The sequence below is a fragment of the Orussus abietinus genome, unplaced genomic scaffold (assembly GCF_000612105.2).
Source record: "Orussus abietinus isolate OABI.00-Male unplaced genomic scaffold, Oabi_2.0 scaffold16, whole genome shotgun sequence".
Taxonomy (NCBI): Eukaryota; Metazoa; Arthropoda; class Insecta; order Hymenoptera; family Orussidae; genus Orussus; species Orussus abietinus.
In genome coordinates this window covers 247670-271796 of record NW_019394714.1, presented here as the reverse complement: position 1 = coordinate 271796, position 24127 = coordinate 247670, and the positions used below count along the sequence as shown (strand labels likewise).

The 24127-nt window shown below is 45.8% G+C and overlaps 1 protein-coding gene across 1 annotated transcript in view; it reads right to left on the bottom strand.

Moving 5' to 3' along the window:
* LOC105696724 overlaps positions 1 to 24127 on the bottom strand; it is a 154074-nt gene that overhangs the window by 30778 nt on the left and 99169 nt on the right. The window contains exon 3 of the mRNA XM_012419422.1: positions 6068 to 6210. Within this exon, the coding sequence (XP_012274845.1) occupies positions 6068 to 6210 (143 nt within the window). The remainder of the gene's footprint in view (positions 1 to 6067; positions 6211 to 24127) is intronic.

The following is a 24127-nucleotide window of genomic DNA, read 5'->3' as shown; positions in this document are numbered from 1 at the left end:
TTTTCAGTTCATGGCAGTTAAATATTTCTCGAATTAACAAAGTATCTTCTCGGCACTGTTCAAAGAAACATTTCTTTGGTTCAGTGAATTCTTTTTGTTTCTCAGTCCAAGAGAAGACGGCTGACCTCACGTTTACCCTGACCACTGGGTCCCTTTGTTGGTGGACATTCCCGAGTCAGTGTAGTCTCCTCTTCGTCCCTCTGTGTCTAACTTACAAGAAGAGGACCCTCGAGAGGTCAGGCACCCTGGAAAAGAGCTCGAGGAATGAAGAGAGGGCGAAGGGGAAGACAAGAGAAGGGAATGATTGCGAGGGACGGCGAAAACCTCGGTTGGATATTCGAAACTTTACCTCCGATTTCGCATTGTCGTCCCTAGACGTCGTCGACCATTGTTCGCGACGACTCCTGCAAAAGGGTGTCTTTCCACCCTTAACCCAGCTTGACCCTTTCCCAACGTCTTCCGGAAAATCTTCGCCCTACTAGAAACGCGATACATCCGATAAATTGCGAGGAAATGTCCAAGAGTGATCAATTTCAAATCATTCGATTCTCCGCATCCGGTTCATCCCAGAAAATAAGTTGAGTGAAACCGAATATATATACATTAATTTTTATTATATATTTGTAGACATTTCCCAATAAAATTACCAAGAGATTTATGGTTGGTCGTGCAATGGAGGGTTCGCAGATTTGTCGGGCTAGAAAATCGCTGGACGGTCTCAAAGGCATTCCAGAACGGCAAAGTGAACTTTTGTTCATTGTCCATTGTTGAGCGCATCAAAGGTGGGGAAATGAGTGTACAATTAAGGCGCAACGAAAGGCAACTAAAAATTGCTTTCACGTGCCCCGGCGTCGCGTCTGAAGAGGGTGACAACGCTTAGAGCTACGGATACGTCCCCTTAACGAAACATCTGATGAAAGGGTAGGTTAGAAGCCCGAGGTAGGAATCCACCCTGGCCGAGGGAGTACTCTATGATTAAACAAACGTAGCGCCTCGTGAGACGCAGTGAAGAGGTCGAGGGTGGTCTGAGTGCGCGTCTTTTATAGCGTATTCCACTCCCGACCTCGAGCTTTCGCGAGCCATCGCGAGCTTTCGAGTCCTATCGCAAGTTTTAGCGCCTCATCTTGAGCTTTCGAGTCCATTCGGGAATTTCCACGTCCTGCCGCAAGTTGTCGCGCCTCATTTTGAGCTTTTGCGCCCTATCGTGAATTTCCGCGTCCCATATCGAGCTTTCGAGTCCTGTCGCAAGTTTTTCCGCTTCATCTTGAGCTTTCGCGTCGTATTTTCAGTTTTTGGGTAAAATAGTGAATTTCCGGGGAAAAAAAAAATCGGTACCGATTGGGTGCACCCATTTGCACTATTGTAAACCAGACCGTTTGCACCGCTTCACGAAGCACGAGCAAACGTTTGCCGACCTTCCGTTACAGCGAACCGTCAGCGATAAAAAAATCAAGCGGAGCTTGCGGAAAGCTGAGCGAACGAGTCGCGGGAGAACTCAAACACGAAATCCAATCCCGAATTCATCTCTAAGGGCGAAATCCCGGGTCCTAACGATGCAATTCTGCGGAATTCGTCCTCATGCGAAACCCATTTGACGTGGGTCCATGGACATTGCGCGGGTTTTAGAGTCCAGGACTCGTTCGCGGGGGGTCACGGCGGAATCCCAAGCTTCCAACATTTGTATTTGTATCTCGGATTCATGGAATCGGGTGATTCCCGCCCCCTCTTGGGCAATAACCCGGAAAGCCCCTCCGGGGAAGATGGGCTGCAATTACATCCATTATCTGATGGATTCCAGTCAACGAGGTCCAGCCCTCGGAAACGCAGACGAGGAAGTGGCTCGGATCTCGTTTCTTGCAAATTGAAAGCCCTTCGTCCTGGATCCCGTGTCACGCGAGCTCCACTAGTGCTTTCGAGCTTTCGAGTGGCTTCTCAGGAATCTGCACCGATTTCCTTCGGCTGGGCTTTCGCTGTTTCCCTCGACACCCGAATTGCGCGACTCCACTTCTTTTTTTTTTCTTTTTTTTTCTCTCGCGGCTTTCGTTTAATATTCATATACGAGAGGAAGAGGATAAACGAGATTGACGGTTGACATTGTTCTTGCCAGTTTTTCGTCTCTTTTCATCGCCTCGGTGGGAATATTTATGTATGAATGTTCCCAGGAGGAATGTGTGCGTTATTCAAATCGACGGTCGAAATTGATTTCATTTGTTTATGAGTGGCGTGTAAAGGAAGGTCGGTAGTCCGTTGATTTGTGCAACTGACGGGGGGAAATTGTTTTTAATGTACTGTGTGGCAACTCGGCGCGATCGCCTTTGACTGGAAATGAATATTATTGGTCGCTTTCAATATTTCGACAGCACGCGACACGTTTTTCCCGAGGACTTCTCATCTAACGTTTATTTTACGGGAAATAAATTCCGGCTCGTTGGGAGTTCGATGCTTTTTCTGAATATAGTAACCCGTGTTACGTACTTTTCTACACGTTTATCCTATCGTTTTAAACATTATCAATTTTTAGAAACGCCCAAATAACCAATCAACATCATTTTACAAGTTACACGAATTTACGATTGCAATTCCTTAGTAATAACCCGTGTTAGGTACTTTTCTACACGTTTACCCTATCTTTTTAAACATTGTGAATTTTTAGAAAGTCCCAAATGACCAATCAACGTCATCTTACAAGTTACAGGAATTTACGATTAAAATTCCTTCGTAATAACCTGTGTTAGGTACTTTTCTACACGGTTATCCTCTTTTTAAACATTGTCAATTTTTAGAAACGCCCAAATAACCAATCAACGTCATCTTACAAGTTACAGGATTTTACGATTAAAATTCCTTCGTAATAACCCGTGTTAGGTACTTTTCTACACGTTTATCCTCTTTTTAAACATTGTGAATTTTTAGAAAGTCCCAAATAACCGATCGACGTCTCTTTAAAAGTTATAGGAATTTAAAAGAAGGCCATTGTTGGTCGATTAGAGGCAGAGCTAGTGGTCGGGGCAAGCGTTAGGTCAGCCACGTAGGGGAAGAGGTCTTCCGGTGAGCCGCCATCGGCAGGCCGTTACTCCATGGGAAAGCCTGACGTGGCTGCCAACCTTGTAATTGTCGTCCTTTGTCCGCCGTTCGGGCTGCGGCGTCACGTGGTGGTGAGCCGCGAGCTTTGCCTGAGCTTGCGATCAACGCCACCCCCGCCACCCACCCGGAATTACAGCTCCCCACACGGTCCATCGCGCCGCATATCCGCATTTTGGGTTTGACGTCCCGCATTTTGAGTTACACGTTTTGCGGATTCCGCTCGGAATTCCCGACCTTTTTCCCCGTAAAATCCCGTCGCTTTGTGATTACCGATCCGATCCGAATTTCCAATTTGCCGAGCTTTTAGGAGCGCTTTGAAAATGCCGCCCTCCTATTTTTGAGCCTACCGGCTGCGGCCTGGGAAAATCCTTTTTCTTTTCCTCGGAAAATGCCGATTTTCTTGCGGCTGTATCGTGCCACGTCGAAATGAATTCCGGGCAAAAGTTGGGACTGATAACGATATCTAAACTCCTAAATTAATTATTCAGTAGCGCTGCGAAGAAATGAGTAATCCTTTTTGGGGGGAAATTCGAAATTCATTATCCGTATCGTGTCATTTTTTTGCTGACGAGTTGAATTTTTCATTAACATATGTCCGATATCCTGATGACTAAATTCCTAAATACGTTATCTAGGGATGCTTGCTGAAAAATGTCTGATAGCATTTTCCAAGGAATTGCGGACGCGTCAATTTTTCTCTAGCTTCCTCTTTGACGCGTCTGCAATTTTGCCGATAATGCTATCAGACAGTTTTCAGAAAGGAGGGTTCTGCACTCTTGAAACTCTATCAGACCTTCTTTCAATTAGCGGGAGTTCTTTCGGAAAACACGTCTCGGGGGATGTTTCAGGGTGGAAAAGTTCGAAAGGTACGGCGAAAAATGGCCAGATAGGGTCCAGAGGAAAACTCTCTTGGAAATGTCTGATTAAATAAATGGATCGACCGGTGTGGACCAATCCGGATGTTTGATCTTCGTTTATTCGCCTTCGGAAGTCATCCCTTGGTGTCTCTAACGTGGGGTGGATCTTCCCCAGTCGTCCCGCCAATTAGTGGAATTCTCTCGAGGAGTTATCTCTTCCCATCCCTTCCGGTTTCCTCCCGACACGCCAGAGGAAAATTGCTCCGAAGACATCGAAAAATTCAATCCGGGGTCCCCGACATTTTCTTTTTCCACAATTCGACGCCATGATTAAAAGTCCGAACCTCGCGTAAATATCATTCAGAAGTGCCAGCAATTCTTTTAGATAAATTGAGAAATTACAGAAATTACAGTTCTCAGCCTCTGACGATAGGAATTAACGACAGCGTCAATTTTCCGCGTTTCGCGCAGTTTTCCAGACTTTTCGCAAACCTCGTGTTTTTTAATTTGGTTCCTTTCTTTTTTTTCCCCCTCCGAAATGCCTTTTGCACTCTCTCGAATTTCTCTCCAGTACTTTTCCGGATCTTTGCTACAAATCAGTTACCGGGAATTCTTTCTTCTCTTATCTGTCTGCCCGCCGTCCGCGAGAAGACAAGGGGAAGAAATATCGAGTTAGATAAGTCGAGGGGATTGAAAAGCTCGAATCGATTGTAAGGAAGCTCTCCAACGTTGTATGGGAACCTTAGGGGATGAAAAGGCTAGAGAACACGAAGGTGAGATGAAACAATTTCCAATTTGATGTCTCAAAGTGTATCTTAACATTTTCTCGGGGTATAAATTAAATTACGTTACGTTAAGAAGTCCAACCTAACCTAACCTAACCTAACCTAACCTTCTCATGTAGAATGTCGACTGAAAAATCGCTTCTTTTTTGGTCTTTTAGTGGTTTTTCCGAGCTTTTTCCGGGAATTTCTCGAGGGTCTGTTACAGTGGCCCGCCGTTTGTCTTCCCAGAAGACAAGAGAAGAATCGACCGGCTCGAGATAGATTTAAAAGGGCGAATCGAGCTTAAGAAAGCTCTTAGGCGGACGTGGGCGCTTTTCGACGCCATGGCGGCTCGAGAAGTGCTCGAATCGAGAGCTGCTTACTCGAATCGGTTTGCCTTTCGTCCGCCTCTTAACCGGCAATTCCACGCGAGCGGCTCTTCCGAACCGTTAAACCAATTAGGACTCTTCAGCGGAAGGACTCGGGCACGCCCGAGGAGCGTCGAGCTTGCGAAGTGCCCGGAAATTGAAAAGCTCGTGCGCCCGCCGCTCCAGGAGTGCGGATTCCCCGCAACCTCTCCACGCGGAACCCGTTGCGGCCGACGCACTTTTATCCCCTTCCGGAAGTTTGAGGAACACCCGAGTCAATTAGGAATTGATTACAGAGCTTTGGAAGCTCCGTGGACGCAAGTATTCTCATTTGGCAGAGAGACTAGGAAGGAAGAGACTGATGGATGGCGTTAAGGTGATGGGAAAGTGGCATCTGAGGGGTCAATTTATGAAACTTTTTCTTGAATCTCCGTTCATTGAATCGTTTGAAAATTTCTCAAGTGGATATGGAAGCTCTATGGAGAGTCCCGATACTCGTGAAAATTCATTTTTTTATGAGATATTTAAAAAATGTCACTTTAAGGCGATGTGAAAGTGGCATCTAAGGGGTCAATCTATGAAACTTTTCTTGAATCTCCGTTCACCGAACCGTTTTAAAATTTGTCAAATAGATATGGATGCTCTAAGGAGGGTCCTGATACTCATGAAATTTCATTTTTTTCAATAACTTCTTTTATACAATATTTTTTAATTTCTCGTACAAATCAATTTCCAATGGCCTGCATATTCACGAAGGAAAATTTCGAACGATTCGGTGTGCCCCTGGTTCTAGTAAAATGCTCAATATAAATAATAAACGAAACAGTTTGCACAATTCGGCGTGAAAGATGTCTTGAAATATGTACGAGGTGCAAGCTTTCCACGTGGAGTTCGCTGCGGCCAGCGCGCTATTATCGCTTTCTGCGGTTTCCTCGGATTGTAAAAGCGAAGATTTATTCTTCTTGAAGTTAAAGAAAGGGGAAGAAAAACTTACTGGTCTCTGGTATCCTGGTATCATGAGCGACTAGAAGTTGGGCTGCCAGGGACGCCCTGTGTCCGGAGGTGCTCTCGGCGACGCACTCGTACCTCCCGCTGTCCTCCACCCTGGCGGACGATATCACTACTTTCGATCTCCGTCTGTAAACGACAAGAAGACTTAATAAATATAAATTAATAACAGAGAGAGAGAGAGAGAGAGAGAGAGCAACAGTTTGTTCTACTTTTTTTCATTTTTTTAACGTTTCTGTATAAAATATGTTTTAAATAAAGACTGTAAGAGGATGATCTAATTGAATCTGGAGGAAATGAAGCTTGCAATGAAGATTTTCGAGCGGGTAACAGCTGAATAAGAGGTCGAGCTTATCCAGAGGGCGAACTTCGCCTTGATTTATAGTTCGAAGGGAATACAATTTCTTCCCAAGAAGGAGCTTTCTCATCCTAGGAGGGTCGGAAAGCTCGGTCGAGCTTTTTCGCCCGGAACAAGACATTGTCTTCGATTAACGAGCGATTTAATTCGATTTCCATATCTCTACCTCCTTGATTATTTAACTCCAGTTCTTTAATAAAATTTAATTCATCGTGCTTTTCGCATTTTTCCAAGCTACAAGAGCTTTCGTGCTTTCCGTGCGAAAAGCGTCGACCGGCGGCTTTGTACGATTCCTACGTACAGAATGTAGGGAAAAAAATGGCCACGATTTTCCAAAACGACATAAAAAGTAAACCCAGGGTAAAGAAAGCCCTTTCGAGCGTCTCTTCAAATTGTATAATTAATATCGTTAACAAGTGTGAAATATTTTATTTAAAGAATCATTAGAGGAAAATCGATGTCGCTCATGAGGGGGTATGCGTATTTGCGGCCCGTACCGAAAGGGTTAACGACGAATTGAGACGTCCACGCAGAGCTCCGTGTAATTAGCCCGCCCCCTCACCCGGTATACGAGTGTAAGGTAATGAAAACCGTGGACGCAATTTGCGCTCTACAGGATTAAGGAAAACTTTTCCCCCTGTGGTGTTTTTTTTACGAGCGGCCTTTACGCCACTTTTACGCCGCTTTAACGCGCGTCCCGCGCGCCGGGGCACACGCGCGCCAAGTACGGACGTCGCCCCAGGCGGCGTGACGCGCCAAGTCCATTTACTCCTCCACCTACCCCGGTAAATGGACCTGCACCTACCAATGGACATGGTCACGTAACATGGGTGTGCAATGTCGGAAAATTACCTTTAAGCTTTTTAATCAATTTCTGACTGCCTCTTTTTAGTCCGGCAGTTGTCCATCATTTCCTCTAAGTACTCCTTTGAAAGTCTCCATTCCTAAATTTCCAAAATTTAAATTACCTCCCTGCGTTAGGTGCGTAACTTTTTGCTCCGACATTTTTTGTTATACTTTCTTTTGATAAACAACGATGCAATTTGGTCGGAAAATTGTGACAGTGTTTCAGTGATGTCCAACGTTGGTCAGGAATACATGTTTGCAATTTATCCATGATTTCCTTCTTTAGTACCCGACTGCCTTTCATTTCATATGATAAATATCAATGCAATTCGATGACAAGTGACGTTCGGCCTCAGAATCTTTACAGTACCTTTCCAACGTTTTCTGCTTACGATTTCCAGCTGATTGGCACATGACTTTAATTGTTTAGACTCAGGATTTTCTTAGTGGAACTCCCCTCGTTCGATCGAAGCGATCGATCGAGCTTTCGCGAGGACAGAGAGGCAAGGTAACAATCGGCTCTGGAAACGTAACGAGATGAAAGGAGAATGCGAAAGGCGGGTCGGCATGAACGAGGTGGAATACATAAATAGAACGCGGCGTAAGCTCGGCCTAAGCTCCGAGAGTGGCAGTAGTCTAGACGGAGTGTCGATTTTTGCCGTGGCACCAAATTAGAAACTCTCCGGTTCTCGGCCGGTCCCAACGTTGCTTGCTTTCGCCTTCTCCGAGCTTTTTTTTTTTTCCCCTCTTTTCACCATCTTTTCAAGCCGCCGGAGAGTGAACGAGTGCGCATGTAAGTCCGCTTAAAGGGGATGGACAGACGGCTCCGAGCTTTCGCAAGCTCTTTAATGAAACCGGCTCCTTCCTGCGTTAATGAACCCCGCTTTAAGGTGTACATACGTATATGTACTAAAAAGTCGAAATGGAAAATTTGTCTCCACACCGAATAATTCGGTGATGTGTCATATTGTATAGAAGGTATATATTATATATTATATGTAACGAAGAGGTAGGTATTGCGTTTCCGATTACTCTTCCACCGGAAAGGTGATAAGAAAAAATGGTATCTCCTTTATCGTGGTCCGATAGCGTGACTTCTTGCGACGCACTTGAAATCCTACCTCGAGGGAATTCGAAGAGGGTGAAAGAGGGCAAAAGGGAGAGAAAGAGGAGATAGAGAAAGACCGCCATTCAAGCGACGGAGGCATTAACACGACGAGGCAGTCCAAAAGAAAACCATTAACTACTTCCACGGAATGGAAGAAAAACAGAGAGGACTGCTGGCGAAGGGAGAGAGAACTTTCTTCCGTTTCTTCGGGCAAGTGTTCTCCCGATGCCGTTTCCTGGATGGATCTAGTCTTCGATCACTGATTGATTGAACCCGGACGTATAAATTTAACCCTTCGTCCCGGGTGTCTTCGTTTAACCAGAGATAGGCGCCGCCATTTTGGATATCACCATTTTCGATTATATTCAGGATGTATATGTGGGGTAAACATTTTAGAGGGATGTTAAATCAGCAAGTCTGCACAAAGGAAAGCTACGTTGAAAATCTGGCTTCAATGTTGTTCATTTTTATATTTCTGCGATAAATATAATTGAACGAATACCTAGAGAGATCAATTTTTCTCCCATTCACTCGTCAACCGTTTACTTCACAAAGTGCTTTATTGTAAATTCCTGGTAATCCTTGCATCCATGATCTCCAGATTTCTATCCCATTCACTCATGAACCACTTAACCCACCAAGAGGCCGAAGAGATTTCCAACGATCTCGAAGATTCCTGGCGAGGAAAAGCTCACTGACGGAGCTTTCGCCGATAAGTGAAAACCCCGTCTGGAAAACTTGGGCGATCTCACTTTACGGTCAGTTTACGATCGGCGAACTTGCCGGGTAACCGAAACCGGAAGTGGCAAACTTCCCGAAATGGCCGCCAGCTAATTTCCGGAGCTTTTCGAGTTCCAGCCCTTCGGTAGTTTTTGCAGGCGGGCATCGAGCTGGCACAGAGGGGTTTTAAGCAAGTCGGTTTATTCGCCAGGAGAAGTGGGTGGAGAATAAAGAACGGACGCAATGTTGACCACCAGCCCTCGTTTTGGTCCCCTGGTCATCTTCTTTTTTCGACCGGTGGCAATTTGTAGCCCAGACGAGGAGAGCGTCATCCTCCACGTTTTCGCCACACAGGGTGCAGAGTGGCTTTTTCTGGAGTTCTTTCGTGGTTTTTCCGTGGTCCTAGAATGACCCTGAGGTAGCTTTAACATGAACGGTACCAAGGAAATCTTTCTTTAGTTAAGAGAAATTTTCAAACGCCCCGCTTCGCCCTCTTGCACGGTCCGCCATATTGGGAATTTCGTGGCGACCCTTTTCTCGAGATTCCGCGTTCTTTTACCCTCTAATGTAAAAGGAAAGCTGCGTCGCAAGCTCGGGGTCGTCGTCGGGGCCCTTGGGGTCTTTGCACCAGAGACGAGTCACGGCACTGGGCTGTCGGATTTAAAATTAGAAGCCGAAATTTGGAGACGCCGGCGGACCCGCCGAGGAGCGTCGTCGTGTCTAGCGCCTTCCGATGAGTACTTCGCCAACGTAACCGACGGTAATCGAGTCCACCCACGTATTTCTCCTCGTGTGCCATTTTAAAATAGAGCGAGCACTACTCATCTCCCTCATGTGTACCATGCAACGCGATCCCGACATTACGAGCTCCGGGATTTCAGAGGACAGGGGACTCTTTGCCTACGAATCAAGATGGCGGACTCACGCGACGCCATCTTGCGCTGTATCTCTATGGAAATTAATAATCAACAATTTAGGGTCATCAAGAGTGGAAAGGGTCGTGAGGTTGGTAGATGTATGTCTTGGACATGTAAAAGTAGACTTGCGAGGGTTCAGTCAGGTCCGGGAGCTTTCGCAGTCCCTCGGGACCCCCGAGCTTTGCTGTTAAAATTCCCACCCCACTTCGGTCCCGACGCGGATGAACGGTGGGAGATAATTCGAAGGAGCTTTCGCATTCCGCGCCCAGCCATTTCGAAGCCGGCTTAGTTATCTCATTCTCCGCAAAGCATCATTCTTGCGGAAGGTTGGACGTCCGCCTGTGGGAGGAAAGCTCCCCAAGGCCCAGCGGCCCAAAGCTCGCAAGCTCGGGCTGAAATACCATCCCGGTGTTAATTATAGTTATGGATACCAGGTACTCGGACGTTTTCCGAAACGAGAACGAATGCACGTTCCAAAGGAGGCGAAGGGAACGGCGGTAACAAAATCACCCTTATTTTGCGATTACGCCGCCATTTTGTATTCCCTATTAAAAGTGTATTTTAACCTCTGAGGCGTGACATTTTTTTTCTATCGATCACCAGGGTAAAGCTTGCCATTTTCTAGTTAATTCGATTATCTACGCACGTAACTTTACTTGTGTTATCAAGGAGCATAAACAAAAACATGTAACATTTGGTTAAGATAAAAGTGTTTCTATAAATTTTCTCGGTACTAAAACGCAATGACAAATGTAAATAGAATTTAACTGCAGAAAATAATCGAGATAGGATACCGATAATAACTTGCGACGGTTTTAATGTCAACCACGTCAAGTCGAAAGCTCAAAAAGCTCAGTTAAGGAAGATGAAGGAAAATGTTAATACAAATTGCGTTAAAGAAAGTAGAAATATGAAAGTAAATAGAAATTAAGGGTAAACAAGCGTTTCACATTACAAATCGAGTTCTCCTCATGTGAGCTTACTTGTACTACCATCGGAGCTTTCACTTGTAGCGCCGTTTACGATAAAGATGATTCAAAGGAGCTTTCGCATCTCGCGCCATTTCGAAGCTATCGGAGTTATCTCGCATCATTCTTGCGGAACGTCGAACGTCCGCCCTGGGGAGGAAAAGCTGCCCCTGGGTCTCGTATCCCGGAGCTTGCAAGCTCCGGGTCTCGCGTTATCGCACCCTCCACCCCCCCTGTCGCTCGATAAACCTGCGATTCGCGAGGGAAACGAATTTATCTTCGAACTGACACGGCTCGAGGAGTGGCGGAAAGCTCCGCAAGCTCGCGCAAATCTCCGGGTTTTCGAGGTTTCTTTACCAGCCGCGACGTCTAGGCTGGGAAATCGACGGATAAGGCGACGTCGCCGACGACGTCGACGTATCTTCCCGACGTCGGGCCCTCTCCGGAGCTTTGCCTCGGGACACACTTCGTTTGGCATAATGGGAAATGCGCGTCCAACTTCGTCAAACTTTCCCCCGTGCTAATGCGAGCTTGAATTCTCGTCGTGCATGTTGGCCCAAGATAAATGACAAGTATTTCCTGTTCTCGAGAAGTATGCAAATTGGCCAATCCTTAAGACGCTGGGGTTGAACGATCGGGTTAGCGTAACTAGGTTGGTTTGTGATAAGGTGTCTAGTTAACTGCAACGACACTTTTAAGAATTGTTTTTTTTTCTTATCACGAAATAAATTGTGCGTATATACAAATCGACGCGGATTGCGCATAAATAATGTATTACTATGAATTGTAAAATCCACCAACTATGAACTACTATACTCATTGAAAAATTCATTCGCCGTCCCAGAAAACCGCACATCTGCAAGGTCCGCCATAAGTCTCGGGATTTTTTCTTCCCTTCGCTTCCGAACCCGGAAACGCTGCTCGGTAAATATCTCGGGTAAGATACGACGCACATATATCCTTCGGGAACCCCCTAGAGAGGGACAGGTGGAGGAATCCCTGAGGAATAGTGATTATTTCCTTGGAGCTTGTCCCAGGAACGGCAAGCTGAAACCCATTTCCGGGGCGGGTGGGCGGCGGGGCCGGGTGTAAATATCGAGATTTAAAAGCTCGCAATCCTCGCGCGTTGCCTCGGAGGGCTCGATACAAGCTCGTCGCAAGCTCTATGCAAGCTCGTCGCAAACTCGGGGCCGAAGCGAGGCGGGCGTGTGGGGTCGGTGCTCGCGGAATTAACGAGGGGCCGGCGCGGCCCTAATGGTCCGAAACGCGCTTCGAGCTTCCGTCCGCGAGCTTTTGACGCGAATTCGGGGGTGGAGGAAGCTCCCCTCACGATTTATACTTTCCAGGGACCATCGCGACGATAAACCGGCCGGCTGACGCGAGCTTCCTTCGCCGAGCTTCTCCGCTATTTGGGTCGTGCACGTGGCCGCAAGCTCGTAGATTTTTCATCGGCCCTCCACTCCCGCGATTTCCTCCCCGGATTAACGAGCTTCGACGCCGAGCGCGCGCGAAAATGAGCCGAGGCCAGTTTCTTCCGCTTTCCGGATTTTAGAGCTTGCAAGCTATCCGCAAGGGCTGCTCGTTCAGCTTGACGCGATGGATTGATTTTCTCAAAGCACGGCCTTGACGATTATCATCCAAGCTTTCTGGAGCTTTCAGGTTCCACGAGAGCTTTCGAGGACCGACTAGCTTCCCGAAATATGTGAAGAGTGGACGTCGCTCCGATGCGAAAGCGATGTTGCTCCCTCCGTCTCACTTTGGTGCTCGATCTTACCCAGCCCATAATATCCTCTCGTTATTTTCTTATTCACTTCCCCCCTCGAGCTTTCGTATCCTTGTCTCCTCGACCCTCCCCTCGCGTTATCCGCCTTCTGGCTCCGGGTCTCGAGGCGGCGCGCAATAAATCAGAGGATTTTCCGGCCGGCACGAGACGGCGGAAAATGATCGGCGAGCTTTCGGCCGAAAGCGCCCCCCGACGGGGGAAATTTCTCGGCGAAGATTCGGCCGCGTTTACATGGCGAACCTCGCCTAGGCGGGGGTGCTCCACGTCCTCGGGGAGTCGATAAATCACGGGACTCTCTGGCGGGAAATCGGTGGGAAACTGCCCGAGCTTGCAAGCTCGAGTCGCGGAGAGGATCCGCGGAAAATTGTGGCCCGCCCGAGAGCTTTCCCGGATACGCCCGAGAGAGAGATCCCACGAGCTTCCTCGAGCTTCCTCCAGCTTCGCTGGAGCTTTTACCGAGCTTCGCATCGAAGGACGGGACATTCCTCACCTTGCACCCTCGATGCATTATTTACTGCACGTGTCCTGAGCTTGACCAGGTCTCGATTAATCCTTGGAGTGGTGCATGGACTTGTGGAACGATGCAAGCTGCAAAGATGCATAAGCTTGCAGCAGACTGCAGCGCGGTGCACTTTGTGGTTGTATTTGGAACTATAACGCAAATTTGGCGATGCTGCCGCCTTAAGGTCTTAAGGTAACTTTAAATGCCCTGCTACAATATTTGTGAAGGCATTTCGTTCTTAGATAATAATTGTTTTTTTTTATGTATAAATGGGCTTCATAGGGGATAATGCCTTCAATTAAGTGTTAATTATTAAACATTAATAATAACTCGCCTTAAACTTGCAATAAGAACTTATTTATTATTTGTGCTACGGATATCAAAGCCGGTGATAAGGCAATATGCACATTCAGAGCGTTTCATAACGGAGAAGCGTTTTCCGTCGAAAGGAAATTGATCCTTTTATACCAATTTAGCTCATATTGCAACCGGCGCCACCCCTTGCTTCGCTAAAGAAAAGCTCCCGCAGTACAATGCATTGTATAATATAACCGCAAGCTCATCGTAGACAATGTGGAGGTTCTAAGGAGGTCGAGAGAAAGAGGGAGGGAGAGAGAGAAACAGGCAGCATCTTGGCCCAGAAGAGATGAAGTGTTCTACTTGCCCCCAGAGAAGGGGGTGGCGAAATAGAAAGAGAAAGCTCGCCGCAAGCTCCTTTTCTCTTTCCACCCCTCGAAGGACGAGGACTCGTCTGGATTTCGGTCTCGGTCGTGGAAAAAATAATACCGTCACATTGTAAGGAGCTTCCGACTCGGCTCGGCGAAAGCTCTGCGAACCGTATTGCAAGCTCTCGAAGGGTTGTAAATACAGTGACCCATCAATGGGGTGGGCCTTCTCATTCAGAAACCACCCTCGAGAAACGCGAAGCCTCTCGCTCTCCAAGGGGTACTGCAAGCTCTAGAGCTTTAAAGTTCCCGGTAAGAGGAGCCAACCTCGGTATGGTGAGTCACTTCGACGTCGAGTGAACTTCGATCGAAGTTTCATTATTCTCTCTCATAGCTTGCATCCGTTTACGCACAACCCGAGCTTTCACGTCATCCGGGAATTTAACCTGCCGTTCGATTCCCGAAAGCTCGATCTATAATTCAGAAGGTAAGATTTTAATCGATAGGATACGGCCAGGGATATGTTTCAGAACCGATTGACCCCTTGTAACACGTTAAGCGAGATGCACTTCCGGTTATCGATCCTATCGCCCGGCCGAGCTTTCGACTAATTGAGATCGCTCGACTTGAGTCGCAGTTCATAATTGCTCTCGATTAAATCTTATCCCGTGTCCCGGGGATAACGAGCCACCTGAATTGTGCTTGAATTCCGCTTTTCACTAGAGAATTCGGCGAGCTTGATGCATCGGTGCAAGCTCGGGGAGATCGATGGCCGTCCTGGGGTCGCTACCTTAAGTATCGTGTTCCTCGAAGCTGAAGTGCTCCTCCGATGATGCTCATTTCAAATTTCCCGCGTTAACCTATACGCCCCCGAAAGCTCCGCTTTCAAGCTCGGAGTTATACCTCGCCAATACGCAACTCGGATCTAAATGGGAACTTTCACACGTGATTAGTGTCCGAATGACTTGATGTTTTCATTTACTTTCTGTAACTTAGCGATGGTGAATATCCGCAATTTGTTTATGCAAATCTCCGAGGAAATGAATAACGGAAACTGGTTCGTGATTTTCATTTTAATGAGGAACTTGGCAAGGACTGCCGGATGAGGGAATTACTTACTCCACTTGGCAAACGATTCTCTTCCTGTGTTTATTTTCCGAATCTTCAGGTGTCCATTGAATCGTCGCCCCTAACCTAACAAATTGAAGCTGCGAAGCACTTTTCGTTAATTCTTAATTGAATCTCTTTTTTTCTCCCTAATTCCAATAACAATTCTGACCAGAAATCTCTGTCAAGAGGATCGACCGTAGCCTCTGATATACCTAACCAAATTACGATTTAAACCAATTAAATATTTCTTAACGAATAATAACGAGTGCTTCAATGATTCCTAGTTTTAAAAATCTTACCCACGCTTCGGAATTTATTTAAAAAACTTTTTGTCCTTTATTAGCCGTGACTGGTCTGACGATTGATCGACCATATCTACTAGCTACATGACAGGTCGCCTCCACTGAGTTCGTTTGTACATACATAACCACACAGTTTGTACGTACATAACCTAAAAAAAAATGAATACTTGGGAAGCAAAATCGGAAATAAGTCAATGAATGCATAATCTATGCACAACGAAAGTGCCCTATCTGCCTCGTACAATCTCACGTATGTACAGGATTTTTCCCTATGTAGTAAGAATTGTACATACAGAGGTTGTATAGGTACTTCTGAAGATAATCGCTCTTGAAATGGATCAATAGGTTAATCTTCGCGAACGGGGCACGCGAATGTGCATCATACGTGGGGAATAAAGCCTGCTTAAGTCGAAAGCTTCGTTGCGGCGAGCGAGGGCCGACGTAGTCGCGCAATTAGCGGCAATTAATTGCGAATATTCATTCAGCCCGGTAGATTTTCGAGCTTTCGCCCAGCCCGGGCTCGTCCCGTTGCATGGAAGTTCCGACGTCGGAAATTCGCCGCGGGGAAGCGGCGCTGAAAGGCCGCAGCCCCGACTCGGCGAGCTAGCGAGCTTTGTGTGGTACAAATTAATTATTAATTAAAACTGATGGGCCATCCGAGCCTAATTGGCGCGAGATACTCTCTTGAAGTCTCCACGGTACAGCCTGGTGATCTCGCTGGTGGTCTTTCTCTCTCTCTCCGTCTCCCTGTCCCATCCGTGCGTCTCTTTCCCCCGTCGACGTAAATACATCTGGGCGTCTTGCTCGCTCCAGAAAAGCTCAAAGCATCTCTCATTGGCGGTCGCGGGTTACTTAATCGCCTATTTTCACGCGATTTCATCCACACAGCCGTGCGAAGTGGAGTCGATATTTAAATCGACGAATTCGAGCCAAGTATCGATAAGCAAAAGCTCATTGACAAGTCCAATGAAGTTCCGTATCATTTTCAGAACGCGACGAGTAAAGCTCAAGTTTTCGTTGAATTCATCCCGTTGGCTTTGAACAAAGCTCAAGATTTACTCAGCGTGTCATTTATTTTTTTTCGCGGATTAAATGAAATTATAGCCAATATGAATTATTTTAATGAACTCGAGTTGCAAAATAGCAGTGGAATAAATTTCATTAAGGAAGGGAAGCGAGCAAGGGGTTACTAGTCGGAGAATCATCGGTTTCCCTTTTCCAGGTCGTAAGCGAAAAAGCTCGCACCGGTCTAGGATGGAAAAAGCTCGCCGGCGGTTCCGAAGTACCGGCCGAAAGAGCGCCGACGCATGTGATGTAAATTTACCGCGGCGTGAGGTTCTTACTCACGCATTTCTAGCCGATGTCTCGCTAGTCGTACCTACCCTGACGAACTCCACCTCGGGGTATTTATTTAGATTCGCGACAAGGTCCACCGTCTCACCGGTGAGTCACGGGAGGGCACGGGGAGAGAGCTTTCGGGCTTTTGGAGCGAGGCGCGTAGAGTGGGGATATAGCTTGGGAGAAGAGTGGGAGTGAAGCCTGCGAGAAGAATGAGGGTGAAGCTTGCGACAAGAGTGGGAGTGAAGCTTGCGAAAAGAGTGGGAGTGAAGCTTGCGAAAAGAGTGGGAGTGAAGCCTGTCAGAAGAGTGGGGGCGAAACCATGGAGTGGCATGAGACTAAAGTCTGCGAATGGAGTGGGAATTATAAAATTCAAATTTGTGTAATAAATAAGCAATAAAAAAGCAACAAATTTTGGTGTATGATTTATGCGGTTATGCTGACGTGGCGCTGTTAGGTTTAGGGACGTGGAATTACGTATACGAGTGAAGTGGCACTGAAGCTTGCCAGCGGAGTGGGGGTAAAGTCAGCAGAAGGAGTGGGGATAAAGCTTACGAGTGGTGGGGGTAGCGCAGAAGTGGTGGGGAGCGAAGTGCGGACGGACAAAAGACGCTTCGCGTCTTGCAGGAGATCTCGCCTCGTAAGCGACCCCGGGGGAAAAGGGGACGGAGGGGAAGAGGGTCGCAGTTTCTCGAGGGAATCGAACGGGGAATGCTTGCCAAGAGTTAGATTTAAATCCGGCGCATTTAGGAGAAAAACAATGGCCTCTAGAAATATCCGGGCCGATCCGCCGGCGGAATCGACAGATCCGTGGAGATCGGCAAAGGGCTGGCTGGGTTTCCGAGCTTTCGGGCTTGCAGACAGTTGTCGCGTGCCCGGAGGCGATGCGGCCATTTTTGGCTGGATCGAGCGAACTCCCTGAGCCGACTGTTAATAAAAGTAACGAATTTAGAGGTCGAGATAGAACAAGGGAATTAAAGAGAGTGAGAGAAAAATAAAGTCCTATTCTGCAACCAAGTCATTTTCGTGATATCATAACGCTTTTCACGGAGCTTTTTGTAGAAAATCGACAGAAAAATGTCTGACCACTTTCCATTCAATTTTCAGACATTATCGAGATTGGCGAATCTTTAGGGATGCCGGAATATGGAATATAAGACATGAAAATGGCGATCCCATCTTGACGTATTTGCGCCAGAGCTGCAACTTTTCCGAGAGCTTTTGTGAGAAGCTCTCAGGGGCGAAGAGGAGGAAGTGGGTGAAATGCCGCAAGGCCTTCAAGTGTCTGCCGCAAGTAGCTCGTGATAAAAAGGAAAAAAAAAAAGAAAAAGAAAAGTCGGACGTGCGAAGTGCTCGACGAATCAGGCCGAGACCCAGTTCTGCCAACTTTTTGTTGTAAATCCCCAGCGACCGGAAGCTTTCCCCTCGCGGTATAATTATATTAATATAATATTTCTCGTTAAATCTACCCAATTAGACCCGCCAGACGAAGAACGGCCAGCGCTGTTATCGCAGACGGAATATCTAGTAATTAGTTCCACGCATTCTAATTAATTAGATGCATCGCACCGTTTCGGCTGTTCTGCGATCGATACGGGTAATTGTTGTCGAAAAATTAGGACGTTAATTGCTAGCTTCCTTTCATTTCCCGTAAAACTGTGTAATTATAGTGGAGGGACCTGTAGTTGCTATTTCGAGATGCAAATTGATCGACTGCGAGGATAGAATCGTGGAAATTAAAATGAGAACGGAAATATGCCGGTGAAATAATTATTTGCATTGAAATAATGTGTTTTAATTAATTTCATAATTAACGGCCTGGGATTTGATTAATAACGCAATTTTGGGAGGACGTAGAGCAGAGGGTAATGTGGATGTATAATGTAATTACGTTTATAAAGCCGCCTTTGTATATGTATTATTAATAATTATGGTATAGGGATTTTTAAAGTGACCTCATATTTTTTAAGTAATTAGGTGAAATTTGAATTATTCCTTCACGGTAATGTCTATAATAGTGTTAATAATCGTGCTTGTAAATCCATTCAAAAGGCGAGTCTAGGGGTCATACTAGGAGCTTCCACGAGATGTTTTTTATAAAGATTTTTTCAACTCTAATGGGTCCTCCGACGTTAGGAAAATTCAGAGCCCCCCAGAACCTCAAATACGTTAAAATGACAATTTTCATGATTTTTTTTCCATGACTTACACTTCTCGCAGTGGCTTGCATTAATTTGCGCAAGTAAATCGTGGGGAGTACTTATGCTGAGAATTTTTTTAAACCGATAGGAGTCGGCCTTGACAGCTAGGAAAATTCAGAGCCTGTAAATAGTATACAAGTGTACGTAAACGACGCCATTCTTGTCGCACCCACTCGACTTACAATGGAGCGAGGAAATTACATTATCATTCGCCGTGTGGCAAATTTAGAATTTCTGCTTTCTCATTTCGACCTTCTTTCGGTTCTAGCCTGTCGCCTCTGATACTTTCGAAGTGCTCGCGAGCTTTATTTCGAAGCTTTTGGGGTCAAAGGCGTTTCGATGAGAGCTTTGAAGAGGAGGATGAAGTGTTCCCTTGTCGAAGGGAAGCGAGCACTTCATCCCTCTCCGAAGGGAAGGAGCACTTCATTTCCCCCCGATACCATAGGGCGACCTTTTTATTGCGTGCTTGCGATCCAATATGGCGGCCACTTCCTTGAGCTTGCGCGAGTGCCTCAAAGTCATCGAATTCTCCTCGGGAAATGTCGAGCTGCATTGTTCCCGATAGAAATTTCGAATATAACTGGAACAACTAGTTATCCCTTGGGCCAGGAACTAAAACTTGATTGGGAACAATTATAAACTGCGATCCAAGTCGAGCAGTTTCAATTAGTCGCAAGCTCGCTTCACCGATGGAGATGAATTTAAGTACATGGGCGTCATTTACCATGATGCGACTTCGAGTTTCAATTTCCAGGACACTATTTCAAGTGGCATTGAATGTCAAGCATGTCTCTGTATAACTATCCGCATTTATATCGCACTTGATAAGATTAACGTCAGAGGCGAGAACTGATCAGCAGAATTTCAAAGCGATGAATTGTTTGCTCCCTAATTCCTTGAATTATTAAGTACACAAATATCGCGTTGCAAATTTATCTCCCATTTAGTGCTTCATGTTAAGCGGGTCAGTATTTAAATGTTTAAATTTAAATCAAGCTTCAAGAAATGCAAGATGAAGGCGAAAGCTCTAAATTGACAGAGTCCATCGCTTCGATCTAATAGACTGCGATCAACAGTTTGGACACAGCTGAAGATGCAAACTGGTGCTAAAAAAAAAACCAACAGAGTAAACGTATCACTTGGCAAGTGGATAAGGTCAATCACTTATCCGGCCAAACTTGGCACAAGCTCCTCGTTAAAATTAAGGTCACGTCGTAGGTGAGCTTTCCTGGTCCACGAAGTCGCTTCCGACTTCCGCGGCCAATCAGCGCGTATATAATTGCATCGCGAGATAAATCTAAATTAAGTGATGCTACATTTAAATTAATCATTGAGTCATCAGGTAAAAACATGTAAAAGTACCTATTTTAAAAATGCGCATCATGGTTTTGGGTACTTTCGGGGACGACACATTACAGAATAGCCATTGGTACCGAAATTGAATACTTGGTGGTTCGAGAGCCCTGAGTCATCTGACTGAGTGATCTCTTCAATGATCTTCTTATATCGGCAAGACATGGATCATTTCCATCGAGGACCGTTCACAAATTCAGACTGGGAGAGTCGGAATCGTGTCCAACATCTTCCGGAGGGCATCCATGGGGTGGGCGGTGGGTGGTCATAGGGTGGTCATCTGACTGAGTGATTCTTCAATGATCTACTTATACCGGCGAGACTTGGATCATTCCCATCGAGGACCGTTCACAAATTCAGACTGGGAGAGTCGGAATCGTGTCCAACATCTTCCGGAGGGCATCCATGGGGTGGGCGGTGGGTGGTCATCGGATGGTCATAGGGTGGTCATCGGGCGGCCATTGAGTGGCCGTTGGGCAGTCGGCGTCCTCCCACCGGGGCCGTAAACTAGTCGATGGACAGGGCGTTGGACAAATTCCAAACGGCTAGAAATTACGGAGGAAACACCTTGCTCGAGTCTCAGGTATCGTCGAGTATTCCTCGGACGTTGCTCGGCTTCTTCGACCCTCGGAAGCTATGCTTCTTTCCGAAGACGACGTCCGAGTTAATCGCGCTTGGCCTGCGGCCAGGAGAAACCATTCCTACTACGTGAGTCGTGGCGTCCACTCTGGCTCTCTCCAAATTAAATAATTATATCTAGAGGGTGGATATAATATTGTTAATTGATCTAGAAGTAGAGTTAAAGAATAAGTGGGGATGTGAGTTGATCGCGCTTGGCCTGTGGCCAGGAGAAACCATTCCTACTACGTGAGTCGTGGCGTCCACTCTGGCTCTTTCCAAATTAAATAATTATATCTAGAGGGTAGATATAATTTTTTTACATAGAAATGTAGATATTGTTAATTGATCCAGAAGTAGAGTTAAAGAATAAATGAGCCTGAAAGATAATTGTGCTTGGTCTGCGTCCAGGAGAATCCATTCCTACTACGTGAGTCGTAGGAAACGAAACCAAAGTGCCTTCATTTGAATTTTCGGGAATTAGAAGTGGGAATTCCACGGAGTGACATAAACGGCTAGAAATTAAACTATTACAGAGCCACATAATCTTTGGAGGAAATACGCGGAAAATGTTTGGCCAGTTTCACCCTTCCGGTATCGGTTCATCGGCCACTGATCATCCATGACGTCGATTGACCACTCGATCGATATCGACCACAAATCATCCATGACGGAGATACACGTAATTTACTTTATCCGCGAAAGCGAGTTCCATACAAACTTCGGTACAATATTTCCCACCGAATAACAAGGTTAATTACCATCCATACGTTAATCGAAAAGTGTAATATCCTAATTTTTGGAGTACAAGTCTCCCAATTGCCCAACACCAGAATTAAGGTTGATGGGACGTTTAAACACACATTAATCCATAAAACCGATTAGGTTATCTCGGATCAGGTTAATGATGATTTCATCAGGTCGAAACGTAATGATTAATGAATTCCGACGAAAGCATCCGACATTTCTATCGACCCAGGTCATCGGAAGGGAGAAAAAAGTCTGCAGCGGATTTGCAGACTTGGTGGAAAATCCCGTGCCAAAGTCCCGGCCGGGATATTCAGCGGAGGATGAAGAGCCGCATTTGTCAGGGTAACAAATAAAGGGGCCGGATATTAAATTTGGAATTTCAACTCGAATTGCAGATTCCTGTAAATTCTTTGGCAGATCTCGCCTCGCCCTAATCGCGCTTGGCAGGGTTCCAAGGGACCCTACTACGAAAGACCGAAAGTCCTCCTTCGGTAGGTCCGTGGCTTCGCACACGTTCGCCATCTTCGAGTTCGTTAACTTCCGGAAGCCATCCGAGACCTGCTTATGGAGGGACGTGCAACCTGCCGCCGGTTCGACGATGAACTGGCTCTTGACAGTGCCAAAAGGGTTTAAGGGGATGTGAAAGTGACGTCAAAGAGGTCTCGTTTATGAAACTTTTATCCGGGTTGGGTGTACCTACATGCAAACCTTACAACATTAATATGAAGGTCCTGACACTGGTGAAATTTCAATTTTTTTTTAATTTCTTTATACATGTTATGAATTTTTTTTTATAAAAAAATGAAATTTTACGAGTTTCAGGACCTTCCTTTAAAGTATAAACGTCCAGAAGTGATCTTTTCCTTTCATATGAAATTATTTGTTAAGCACTAGTTTTTCATTCAACGACAAGACGTTCTTTTTAAATTGGAACGCCCAAAAGTGATCTTTTCATTTCATATGAAATTATTTGTTAAGCACTAGTTTTTCATTCAACGACAAGACGTTCTTTTTAAATCGTCCACGGATATAGCTGGTCCATATTTCTTCGTATCTGGGGATTCATAACCTAGACAATAGCGGGAAATTTATGGAAAGACTCGAATTAGACATGGCGACTCGAGGCTAAGTGCTAAACGCGGATGACTCGGTACCGGGTATGAGTCAGAGCCCCTCGAACTCTTCTTATGCACCTCCTCGAGAATCTCTGGTGGACTCGCGCGACCGACTCTATTTTAAATCCCCGAGAAGCGACACGCAAGGCGAAGCTTCCCCGAGAGGATTCCACCACGCTAAATTCGTTGCAAACCAGGGAACTCGAATCGGGATATTCGCGGATTCGCGTAGAACGTCGTCGAGAAGTCTGGGACATCGTTTCTGGAGGCCAGGGAAAATTTGGGATATGGAAAATGTATATATAAAAATTAATTAGACCGTTTGCAAGCTCTAGTACATTGTTACGGTTCATACGAGTATCGAGACGACCCCGGTCAGTCGGGTTTATATCGAGTTTATATCGAGATTATATCGAGATTAGGAAAACCATCTAACCTATACTCTGACCCTGAAAAAAAAAAGAAATGAAAATTCTTGGTTGACTCAAAGGAAAATGCATTATGAAAAATCCTAAGATCAATGTTCGAAGAAATGTCAGATTGAATGAAAAGACAATTTTTTAAATCGGCATGAATTTTTCTTCTCGACGGAAATAATTGTTTCTTGTAATTATACATGATTTGGGAATGTCCGTCGACAATGTGAATTTGTTGCAGCGTTTTTTCACAATGGATGACTTATTTTAGTGAGAGAAGTAGATAGAGCATCTTGGATCTCGAATTTCATGTCGAAGAAGAAGAATTGGCAGAAAATGGCGATCTGAAATTCGGATTCTCGTGGCAAGGAACGTGCGTCAATGTACAATGCGCTGCATAATAAATGATTGCATTGTACATACGCTGTGCACTTAAATCTCCCAGAAAGTACGCCCGATCGGATATTCCCGAATTTTCGATCAGCGGGAATAAAACATTAAAATCGGGCCTGTACAATCCATTAACGGAATATCCCTCGGTTAATCTAGTCGAATCTCTCTCTCCATTCCGCTTCTTCTCTCCCTCCGTCTCCGTTGCATACACATTCGCATACATGAAGATAACCGATGATAGCAATGGCCGAACCTTGTACCCTAGAATATTTCATAATTTTCAATATTTGTTTATTTACCGCGCTCGTCTAACCTAGGTTAGCCACTATACTTTCCGACATGAACAACTACTCGTCAGAAACAGCTGACTGGTTAATGTAAATAACCAAAGGGTTTTCTCACTTTCGTCAAATATTTAATCTAAAAAGAAAATAATATACAAATAATAAATAGTAGAAAGAGGAAAAATTTTCTTCATTTAACCCGTCATTTTTCCACGTGCAAGGGTGTATGTGCTTGGTGCGAGACTCAGCCGAGTGCCCCGACGGGGGGCTTTCCACTCCACCCGAAGCGACCTCCCCAT